The sequence below is a fragment of the Pempheris klunzingeri genome, chromosome 4 (assembly GCF_042242105.1).
Source record: "Pempheris klunzingeri isolate RE-2024b chromosome 4, fPemKlu1.hap1, whole genome shotgun sequence".
NCBI lineage: Eukaryota > Metazoa > Chordata > Actinopteri > Acropomatiformes > Pempheridae > Pempheris > Pempheris klunzingeri.
In genome coordinates this window covers 13,876,926-13,888,895 of record NC_092015.1, presented here as the reverse complement: position 1 = coordinate 13,888,895, position 11,970 = coordinate 13,876,926, and the positions used below count along the sequence as shown (strand labels likewise).

At 42.5% G+C, this 11,970-nt stretch overlaps 1 protein-coding gene across 1 annotated transcript; it reads left to right on the top strand.

Moving 5' to 3' along the window:
* Positions 1–446: 446 nt before the first annotated feature.
* Positions 447–11,498, top strand: ube4a (ubiquitination factor E4A (UFD2 homolog, yeast)). Its single transcript, XM_070829530.1, has 20 exons — positions 447–537; positions 1,753–1,922; positions 2,148–2,324; positions 3,731–3,843; positions 4,111–4,263; positions 4,410–4,569; positions 4,696–4,898; positions 5,050–5,241; positions 5,379–5,712; positions 5,885–6,011; positions 6,192–6,499; positions 6,889–7,021; positions 7,144–7,334; positions 7,721–7,821; positions 8,872–8,985; positions 9,262–9,436; positions 9,529–9,709; positions 9,895–10,042; positions 10,148–10,305; positions 10,409–11,498. Exons 2-20 carry the CDS (start codon positions 1,793–1,795, stop codon positions 10,542–10,544), a joined length of 3,234 nt encoding a protein of 1,077 aa, XP_070685631.1. The 5' UTR covers positions 447–537; positions 1,753–1,792; the 3' UTR covers positions 10,545–11,498.
* Positions 11,499–11,970: the final 472 nt, after the last annotated feature.

The following is an 11,970-nucleotide window of genomic DNA, read 5'->3' as shown; positions in this document are numbered from 1 at the left end:
GACAATTATTGTTGCTGTTCTTTTCATTGAATTTAGTTGATTTTGTTTAACCAAATCATTTATTTTACATTTGCTTTATTTTCATGTTACATTGTGCTCGTTCAGGTTTGCATGATTTATGTTTACAAACTACATCAAATCTATATCTCTAAAAATATTATCAAAAGTGTAAATGCACTTTCCCCTATTTCTTCAGCCCCATAAAACATGAGATTATGGTCTTATCTGAAGCTTATCTGAAACTGTAACTGAAACTGTCAAGAATTATAGCTCTAGTTTAAATATTAGATGGATCTTTATCACTCTTACAAAGACCTGCATAAGTTCAGTATCTATACTACTGTCGCACACACACACACACACACACACACAGGTTGTGTTAATCATGTTTTACATGTAAAATAAAGTTACTCAGCAAAGCAGACCCTCCGTCTCATTTTGATGACGTTTACAGTTTCAGTTTACTGAGGAACTGCCACTGGTTTCGTAGAAGCAATTCTTTTAATCAAAAAACACACACCTCTGCCCGTCAAACAGGTAGGACAGCCCTCTTTATCGCTTCTGTGCATTATTTAGACTGATAATACACGAAGTCCATGTAACAGTTGACGAAATCAACGCAGAAATAAGAGTCGTGGTGACCCATGACAGCTTAGCTTGCTAACTAGCTAACTAGCCCTGATGCAGGACGGTCGCTGCTACTAGCTAGTTAGCGGTTAGCTAACTAGCGTCAAGCCCCTGCTAAATTGTTTAACGGGTTACATGACAGTTTAGAAATACCGTAATGGTGGCCAGTTGGGAAGCCAGACCTACAAAATAACAATGGTTGTGACTGTAAGGTGCTGGACTGATGGGTAACCGTGACCACACTTAATGGTTAACGTTAGCCGCCATAGAGGTCCAGTGAGCGGTGATGACAGCTGGTCCATATGTTCATCGTCAACCTGCAAAGACTATTTCTCATCTTTTCACAGTTTTTATGAATGTCATGCCTAAACTGTTTGTAACACTAGAAGACATAGTGTGGAGCAGGGCTGTGCTTTTTGTTCCTCAAAGGCTGAAATCATTCACTAAGAAGTTTTAAATATTCATTAAGAGTTAAAGCAATAAGATCAGGCAAGAAAACCTGCAGACAATCCTGCATTAGAGTTGGTGTGTTTTGAGAATCAGGAGAAGACATTGCAAGGAGTGATAGTAGCTACATCATAGGAAAACAACCAGCAGTTCACTATGATCAGTGCATAGAGATGAAAACAGCAGAGCATGCACCTGTAACATGCAGAAAATAAGAGATGTGGAGACCAGAGATGTATGCAGAGTTGCCCAGAAGAGGACGGTTAGCGTGTGTGGAGGTCAGAAGGCGGCTGTTTAGATTTTAAAAGAACATCTGGACGGATTCAGTGATTTTAGAACCTGAGCAATGAAGGGCATCAAATCCCAGAGGCAGTAATACCACATCAAGGATGCCGACTGCCTTTAAACTTCAAAGATAGACTTCAAACTTCAAAATAGGAACCTAATTCTGTAAAGAATGTAAATTACATGGTGGTCTGGAGACACTAGGCCCAGTTAATTTGAATGAAATGTTGTTAGAAAAAATTATCTGTAGCTGTAAATGATGAAGTGCTGAAGTTTTACTGAAAGGGTGAGTTGGTGATGGACATATTCTGTCCATCCTCACTAATTCCTGACTTGGACATTGTAAGTATTGTTCATTGCCACTTTGTTGTTGTGTCTGTGTTGCTCCTTAAGGCTGGGATCTTGGATGGAGTGAGTGTTGAGCCCCAGTGAGATGACTGACCAGGGCAACAACAACCAGAACATCTCCTGCAACCCCTTCGCTGCCCTCTTCAGCTCACTGGCTGACGCCAAGCAGTTTGCATCAGGCCAGAAACCACAACAGCTGTCTGCTGAACCACCATGTGAGTAGAGTTATTGCTGCTCTATAATAATCAGTGCTTATGCGGGCTGGTCTAAGGATCTCAAAGCCAAAATGCAGTTCAGAACATAAAACATATACACAAATACATACGTAACGTAATTTCAGTGTCAGAAGCATCAGTGGTTTTTATTTCCAAGTGTAGGTCACATCTGGCTTAAATGTATCCACATGGTTTCTTACTCCACCTCTGTGTCTTGTATCGCAGTGGAGGACTCAGGAGAGAGCCAGTCAGAGTCAGAAAACTCTGTGTCAGACAGCGTTGATGACAATGACGACTCCGTGGCAGAGATCAGCCGCTCCTTCCGGTCCCGGCAGGAGCTGTGTGAACAGCTCAATGTCAATCACATGATCCAGCGAATATTTCTCATCACTCTGGACAACAGTAAGCAAAAAGATAAAAAATAATCTGTAACTTATACCTCTCCCATACAACATGTGTGTGCAGGACTCAGGTCTGCTGAACACGTGTTGGACGGCTGCCGTAGCTTAAACTCTGTTTGTCACCATTAGCAGAGACTTCAGTCTGCATTGAAGTTCCAAACACTCCAAACCAGACCAGATTTACAGGGAACTACATTGAATAATAATTACTTCTCTACTTCTATCCATAATCATGCTCCCCCTCTCTCTTGTCCATACAGATGCTCTTTCGATCTGTATCTTTACAAAAGCTCCAGCTCTCTTTCTTTTTCACTTGTACGGTCGGTTAAATTACATTCAAACGTCAATATCAGTAAGTTAATTTTCACTTGTAACAGAGATGCCTGGCCACCAAAGCCAGGCAGCTTTCAGTTTTGTGTCCAATCATGCGCCGACCCATTCTGACACTTTAGTGGTTTGACCCACATCACAGCATCAGTCTGAGTATTCCACAAAACACCCCACACATTAATGCTGCTGCAGCTTTCAAATTCAGATTGTTACATGTTTTGCTTTGGTTGATTATTTGAGTCTTAGTCTGGTGTCTGGTCTATAAACATATCCACTAGCTAAACCACAAGCTACAAGTGTGACACCTTTACTGATTATGTCCAGATGCTGCACATACAAAACACCCGAATTCAACACATATAACACACATATACTCAGAAGCTGTCCTGAAGCAAGTGTAGCCTCTCCAGTAACCTGTTTTCGGGCCAGTGGGTGTGAGACGAGGTTGCAGAGTCAGGTCAGATAATCTTTGTTGGCCGTCTTACATTAGGAGCAAATCATCTTTCCCATGCTTTAAGCTAGGAAGGGTCATTAGACAGACAGACAGACAGACAGACAGACAGACAGACAGACAGACAGACAGACAGGTGTCCGATGTAACTGTGTTGTTCCTAAATAGAAGCATGATGTTGTTCTCAGTGGTACTGATGGCTGTCTTGAAAGACACATTTTTCCGGTTAGTACTGCAACAAATGACTCACCACCCTTAAGACAATACAAAGACACTGTGAAGACTCACTGTAAGATGGCTGGGTCTCTCCACCACTGAGACCGCTTAAAGGCGAATCATGGTGTTCAGGAAATGCAGCCTATAAGCCCCCCCTTTGTTTTTACTGAGAACCCTTTAATGAATTCCTCTGCCACCTCAGTCTGAAATAAACCAGAGTAAATACATGCAGTGCGTTTAATCCTCCTGTGTCTTATTTATTGTAATGCTGATGTTAGTGCTGTTGATTTATCTCTCAAATACAATTAATCCAGTATTCATGCTTTGCTTGGTTTGTTATGGGGTTGTTATGTGAATTATGATTCGAGCACACTTTATTTTATGGAGCCTGGCTTTACTCTAACTTCTAGGTGACCCCAGCTTGAGAGGAGGTAATGGGATCCCACCTCGCTGTGTTTACTTGGAGGAGATGGCTGCAGATCTGGATGGACAGGACTGGCTGGACATGGACAATATAGAACAGGTCAGATGTCAACATGTTTTTATGGTTTCAGTCTATTCTTCTCATGTTTTTCTCCTCTCAATAAACCACTTAATGTTTAGTGAAGGAATGGAAACCTTTAAGCAATGCTAAAGGCTTTGTTCGTTAGATGAGATGTGTAGAATGTGGATGCATTGTAAAAGAAATGTTACACAAAGAATTGAATTATTTTAGGATCTTAGAAAATGTACGGGTGAGCAGATGTACACAGAATGATTTGTGTCTGTGATGTGTCGCTCTGTCCTTCAGGCTCTGTTTAACCGTCTGCTGCTACTAGAGCCGGGAAACCACCTCATCCACATGATGTCATGCAGTGCTGTTAACCTGTCTGCTGACCGTGACGCTGGAGAGAAGTGTGCCATCCCGTACCTTTTTGCTTGTTACCAGAGAGCCAAAGAAGAGGTTTGAGTTTTTATCTACAGGTTTTAGCACTTTAATGCAACTCTTCTCAGAGGTGGACAACTGTTAATAGACATTTCTTGGTGATTTGAACATTAAAATCAACCATGCGCTTTCATAATTTTGTGACTTGGTTTTCTGTGCTCCAGGTGACAAAGGTACCAGAGAAGTTACTGTCGTTTGCTGTTCGCTGTAAGAATCTGGCGGTTTCTAACACGCGGACAGTTCTGCTTACCCCAGAGATCTACATCAGCCAGAATATCTACGAACAGCTTCTGGACCTGCTGCTGGAAGGTTTCAGTGGAGCACGTAAGTCCAGGATTACGCCCGACTGTGTCCTTTATTGTGTATTTGTTTTTCCTTTCCTGTTGCCTTTGGTTAAGCTTTGCCTTGAGTTCTCTCTTCTCAGTTTCTTACAAACTCGCTGTTTTTCAGAGCCCGAGGAGGTGGTCGAGTTTGTGGAGGAGGTCATTACTGGCCTGCTCTCCGACCAGGAGGTGCGTACCTTTGAGGAGGTGATAGTACCAGTGTTTGATATCTTCCAGGGACGCATCAAAGACATGGACCTGTGCCAGCCTCTCCTCTACTCCTACTTAGATGTTCTGCTCTACTTCAGCCACCATAAAGATATTGCCAAGGTCAGGATGGGGATATTTACAAATGTTATTGACAATGTATTGGCACAGTATTTCACAGTGCTGCCTGAACCTTTCATTTTAGGGATCCTACCCCCCTCCTCCCCTTTTCAAATCCTTCCAACTGTAGGTCTTTTTTTCTGGGTTTTCTAAGGTATTGGTGGAATACATTCAGCCCAAAGACCCAGCTAATGGTTTACAGTACCAGAAGAGCCTTCTGGGGGCAGTTTTAAGTATTTCTTGCTTGCTGAAAACCCCGGGTGTAGTGGAGGGACATGGCTACTTCCTGAACCCTTCCCGCTCCAGCGCTCAGGAGACAAAGGTCCAGGAGGCCAATATCCACCAGGTAAACAGGTTCTCTTTAGTCTCATGTTGCTGTTTTGTCTGCCTTTAAAAAAAAAAAAAAAATGAATCCCTATATATACTAATTGTCAAACTATAAATGTCTCAGGGCTTATGGTCTTTTCTTCTTGTGTGTTGCAGTTTATGGGTCAGTTTCATGAGAAGCTGCACCAGATCTTGAAAAACTTACTCCAGCGATCTAGTGAGACGCGCCACTTGCTGCTCTCGTGGTTGGGCAGCTGTCTGCATGCAAATGCTGGCCGGGCCAAGATATGGGCCAATCAGATGCCAGAGATCTTCTTCCAGATGTACGCCTCTGATGCATTCTTCTTAAACTTGGGTGCCGCATTGCTGAAGCTGTGCCAGCCCTTCTGCAGGCCGCGTTCGCTGAAACTGCTCACCTTCAACCCTACTTACTGCGCCCTCAAGGAGCTGAGCGAAGAAGAGAGGCGGAATCGCAATGTGCACGCAAGAGGTTGATATATGTGAAAATTAGTGTCTATAACCCTTCCTTTTAACTTTTTTTTATGAGCATTAATGCAGCAGCTTTGGTATTTGTTTTGACAGTAGGTTTGTAATAACAGAAGGATTTTCACAGACTATTCATTAAATTCCATGACTAAACAGCCCGCCATCTCTCATTCCAGGTCTCGACAAGGAAACCTGTCTGATCCCAGTGCCGCCTCAGCAGCCAGTGGAGTCTGCACAGTCCTACAGCCTGCTGACTGAAAATCTCATCCTTACACAGCTCACTCTGCATCTTGGCTTCCACAGGTACGTGCCTATAAACAAACACCAACATGACTTCCATGAAAAAATTAAAGCGAGAATTACTGATCCCACAGAAGTGTACTGTATACTACTCATGTTAGCGCCATATGTCGGCATTAACCCGTGTTGTCTTGTTATGTTTGTGTCCACGCGTCTGTGCGCATGCATAATGGACATGTGCAGACTCCATGAGCAGATGGTGAAGATGAACCAGTCTCTCCACCGGCTCCAGGTGACGTGGCAGGAAGCCCAGCGAACAGGCAACCCAATGTCAGAGCAGCTCCTGGAGCAGTTTGAGCGTCTGATGATTGTCTATCTGTCAACCAAAGCTGCCACTACGCAGCCTGCCATGCTGCAATGCTGCCTTAACCTCCAAGCTTCCACTGGCGCTCTGCTGGTTCAGCTTGGTCTGGGAAACCAGGGGCCTGAACATGTAGCACTCAGTTTTCCCCTGCCCTCCCTACAGAATACTATGCTGTGCTATGTACCAGGTAGGTCGGATCTTCCACTACACTACAAATACAGTGGAGCTGTACGCCTAATGTTGGCTTTGGTCCTCTTTTTTACTTCCTAAACTACAGCATGTGAAACGGTGTGCTGTGCCCCCCGTCTCATAATAATTAATAGAAACATAATTTGAAGTGTTGAACGTGTGTTACAACACATTGCCAGCATGTAATTGATAATATTCCAGAAGATTTCATTGTCAAACTTCACTTTTTTTTTTTTTTTTACATTCAGCAAATACTACAAAATGTCTTTGATTAACTGCAGCTGTGCATGCATGGTAGTAGTGGTTAGTCACTCGTAGTACAATTATTCATTTGTGCTGAACATTCCTTCATGCGATAGTCATTGACGTGTGCCTTTTGTTTGTCAGAGTTTTTTGTAGAGAACCTGGGAGATTTTTTCATCTTCCTGCGTCGCTTTGCAGACGATGTTTTGGAGACTTCTGCAGAAAGTCTGGAGCAGATTCTTAACTTCATCACTGTCTTCATGGGTAACGTAGAGAGGTACATGACTTCATCTTTCATGTCAGTGATTTTGGTCTGTTGAAATGAAAAGCCGTGAGCCCCAATAGGGCTTCGAATGGTCACATATTGCGTCGATCCCCACTGTTTTGTTTGCGCAACAGGATGAAGAACCCTCATCTAAGAGCAAAGCTTGCAGAAGTCTTGGAGGCGGTGATGCCCCACATGGAGCCGTTGGCTCCTGGTGCTGCTCAGCCAATCATGTTCCAGCGAGAAAGAGTCTTCTTCTCCTATAGACATGCACCTCAGCTGGCCGAGGCCCTCATCACTGTGTTTGTAGACATCGAATTCACAGGTGAAGCAGTTGTAGTCCTCACAAGTTTTTACTTGCTAGTGCTAGTTATAGTTCAAAACAGCAATTAACACTGAAGAGCTCGATTAAAGCCATATTTACACCCACAGATTGTGGTGTGACAAGTATGCACACTTAAAAAAGACCATTTTAATTAAAGCCCATGAACACTCACAATAAGAAATAAAAGAAAAAACGGACTCTTGGGATCATTTGGGGTCTTTATCTAGTTAGGTGAAACTGTTGGAAGTTGAGGTTGGAGGTTGGATTGTGTGTGAACACCTGTGTGTGTTCTGCAGATCTAGATAAGGAGAGAAGCTGTGTGAAAAAGTGAAAAGAAATAGGAGCTCGCAATGAAGCTTGTTTCATTTAGTTTTCCTCTCTTTCAGGCGATCCTCATCAGTTTGAACAGAAATTCAACTACAGAAGACCCATGTATCCCATCCTCAAGTACATGTGGGGCAAAGAAAACTATAGAGAGAGTATCAAGGTAACAAGAAACTAGTGTCGAAGAGATCCTTCAAAACACCGGATAGTGACATAATGTTTTATGACTCACAAAAAGAAGCTCACATGTTCTTTTTTTGCGTGAGTTTGATGCGTTCCTCATGTTTAGGTGCATCTGATGATCCCTAAAAATCGAATCCTGTCCCTATCATTTTGCTTGCTACCCCAATAGCTGGAAACAAACTCCTTAAACCCCTTTCTTTCTCCTTATAATTCACACACTACTGGAGGCATAATAAGTTCATAAATGTGTGTCCAGACTAAAGCATGTGAGCTCAAAAAAAAAAAAAAAAGCTGCATTGTATTTGCATCGAGCCTTTTCAATGCACAGGTCATGTTTTTTTAATACTTGTCCTGCACCCAACAGACCTGTTACGAGAGTCTACACCACATGACAAAAATATGCATTTATCAACCACCCGAAACCGACCCGGCCTGCAAACCGTCAACTTTATGCTTTGTTGTAACACAATTGTTAGGACTGTGGATTGAGACAAGGACAGAGACAACACATGGATGTAGTGCTGCTGCGCTCTCCAATGTGTGTGCATTTAGGAGAGAGAGTGAGAGAGAGAGAGAGAGGGGAAGAGAAGAGAAGAGAAGGTGGAGGGTGGACTATTTCATGCAATGTTACTGATAAACCCAATAACCAATAAACCCAAACATTCTCGTCACATCTCTTCAGACTTCTCTCAGACCCTCCCACAAACTGAATGATGAATGAATCAATAAAATATGACCCTACTCTGGCATGTTTCAAACTCATGGTGTGAGTGGCCCAATTTTGGTATTAGAAGACTAGTGGCATGATGGAGGTATAGAAAAATAAAAATATAGCATTGATATTTTCTGGTTATTGTACATGAAGATCATCATCGGCTATGAGGTGTATTATAGGCTTGTAGACGTTGATTTTGGGGTGACAAGCAGCAAATAAACTCCACCATGGTTTACTACCAGGTGGGAAACTGTAGTTTATTAATCAGATTAATCCCAGTGTGCTCTTCATTTACTTTCGCATCTATTGTTTCAGCATTTGGCGCACTATGCATCTGAGAACCTGGAGGCCATGAATCCCCCTCTGTTCCTCAGGTTCCTCAACTTACTGATGAACGATGCCATCTTCCTGCTGGATGAAGCTATTCAGGTAAGACTCCGTTCGCTATCATCCATACATACAAAACTTTATACCAATTTTGGCAAATAGCTATGTTATGTTATGTTATGTTGGGCAATTAACATTTAATCTGGCACAGATTTAGTCAGCTATTGGGATATAAGCTTGTGTACCAAAAATGCCAATTAATTTAAATCCTCATACCTCATAACTTGTTTGATATTTTAGCTGTGTTTTTATCTTAGACAGAGTGCCAGTTTCAGTTTTATCAGTTCAAGACTGGTAGTCTGTCTTCTTGTCTTGTAGTACCTGAGTAAAATCAAGGTCCTGCAACTGGAGCGGGATCGAGGGGAGTGGGAAGGTCTGGCCCCCGATGCCCGAAGAGAGAAGGAGTCAAGCCTGCAGATGTTTGGACAGCTGGGACGCTTCCACAACATCATGTCTAATGAGACCATTGGCACACTGGCCTTCCTCACCTCAGGTCAGGCACAATCTATATATATTGATTAATCCATCCACGTTTGTCTTCGTCCGTCCAATGTTTTTTCTTTTAATGGTTTTCCTTGTTTCCAGAAATCAAGGGGATCTTTGTGCACCCCTTCCTGGCTGAGAGGATCATCTCCATGCTCAACTATTTCCTCCAGCACCTGGTGGGTCCTAAGATGGGTGCCCTTAAAGTCAAGGACTTCAGTGAGTTTGACTTCAAGCCCCAGCAGCTTGTTTCTGACATCTGCACCATCTACCTGAACCTGGGGTATGTTGTGAGCATTCCTCTTTGTGGAATTGTTAATGGAGAAGAAACCAGTCTTGTTTTAATATTTTCTTGCTTGAACAGTTTGTTTCATCTTGTTCTTTAATTGGTGCTGTGTCATCTGGAGATTGAACACAGTGGCATTGGCAGTATGATCACTATTATTGTTTCTTTTCTGTCTTTGGCAGTGATGAGGAGAATTTCTGTGCTACAGTCCCAAAGGATGGACGATCGTACTCTCCTACCCTCTTTTCCCAAACAGTGAGGGTACTGAAGAAGATAAACAAGCCAGGTGACATGATTCTGGCGTTTGGACTCCTTGCCGATAAAATAAAGGTATCATTTGACTAACACTAGATAACACTAGAATGCATACAAATCTCTGTATTCATTGTGGTAAATACAGGTAGAAAAAAGATTTTCATCATGCCTCTGTTTTAGTCCCATGCAGACAGACAACAGCAGGAAGAGGAGACGTATTCGGATGCCCCAGATGAGTTCTTGGATCCCATCATGTCCACTCTGATGCTGGATCCCGTTCTGCTCCCTTCCTCCAACGTCACAGTTGACCGCTCAACTATAGCAAGGCATCTCCTCAGGTTGGTTACTCCCTACAAAGCACCAAAATCCTCTCAAGATGATATCCAATGGGCAACATTGGTATCTGTTTGACTTGTTTTGTTACTCGTGTCTTTGTTACAGTGACCAGACTGACCCTTTCAACCGCAGTCCGCTAACCATGGACCAGATCAGGCCAAACGAGGAGCTGAAACAGCAGATCTTACAGTGGCTGGAAAAGCACAAGCAGGAGAGGCTCCAGCTGGGACCCAGTGGCTAGCCGTGATGCCTCGCCGTGATAAACAATGACTGCATCCTTGTTTTCTTTCCTGGCTCACATCTCGCGTGCTCCTCTGCTTCTTGGCTAATCCATGGTGTGCTTGCCTCTGTGGATTTCCTCCGACTCCTCCGGTCCAACTAACATTGCATTAGCCTTTTCACGCAGCCTTCACGCTCAGTGGACTCTCTCTGTTACAACAGTCCAGGCAAACCGTAGCCCGCCTGCTGGTGACGACTTCAAAGTCCATGCACAGTAGCTGTTCCACTCCCATGATGCCCTGCAGTAACATTAGTAGGGCGGTACAACCTCTGGTTCCTCTCTCCCTGAATACTGTGTATTAATTAGTTATTATTACAGTCAGAACTGTGGCCAGAAGTATCAGTTTCAACAGGACTTGTTGAATGTACTGTATGAACTCCTGACTGACCAGCTGGCCCTAACCAGGTTTTATATTGTAAGGTAAGTATTTTTGGGAACTCGTAAGGCAGAACATGGATGAGATCGTTTGTGATTTGACCCGAGTTCACCTTCATGAAAAATACTTTATGCACTGCCTTTTAAATATTCTGAACACCCTATATTTTAGCACTTTTGGTTCAAACTTAGGCATCATTGTGAAAGAAATTAGCAATTAAAAGTAAGGCATAGGAAAAACTCAGTGTGTTAATTGTGTGAGTTTTATTTTGGCAGGAACAATCTAGATTTACTCAGAGATATTCAACATCTTGTTCATTGTAATGAAACACCTATAGCACAAAATCATAACGCTGAATCTTTATTTGAACTTCAATAAATATGGGTGATTTGGGTTTTTTTTGGTTAGAATGATTTAAAATATCTGAGTTACTATACAATAATGACCACATTTAATCCACATTTAGGATGTAGTGCATACAGACACTAAAATGAAACCTAAAGATGCCAGAATTCATAATAAAATTGCTTGACTGTTGACTTTGATGGGCACTATTATTCCATATGGCAATTCAGAGTGGAAACAAACACAGTGGTTGGCGGCTCCAGAAAAACAAACAAAAAATTGTAGTATTGTAGAATTTTTCCAAATTCTTGGAAAAGCATTTTGCTTGCTATTATTATTATTATTGTTATTATTATTATTCATTAATTTTTGACCCTTTGACATCTGTAGCTACATGTGCATTTTCCATATGTACTCAAATCTGAAAATTCAAATTCTGGTCTCTGTGTATTTTAAAGGGTCAAAACACTATTGTCCCAGGCTCTTCTAAACGGTCTCTAAAGTGACCTGACGTAGATTTCGGCATGATGACGTTGCTACATATAGACCTCCCTAAAGTGCCACCTCTCTTCGTGACTGAGCCAAACGAGTGTGTTATCGATCTTCCAAATTAGCTATTTAGCCATTAGACATGGTGTTATCTGCTTCCCTTCCATCTCTCTACCA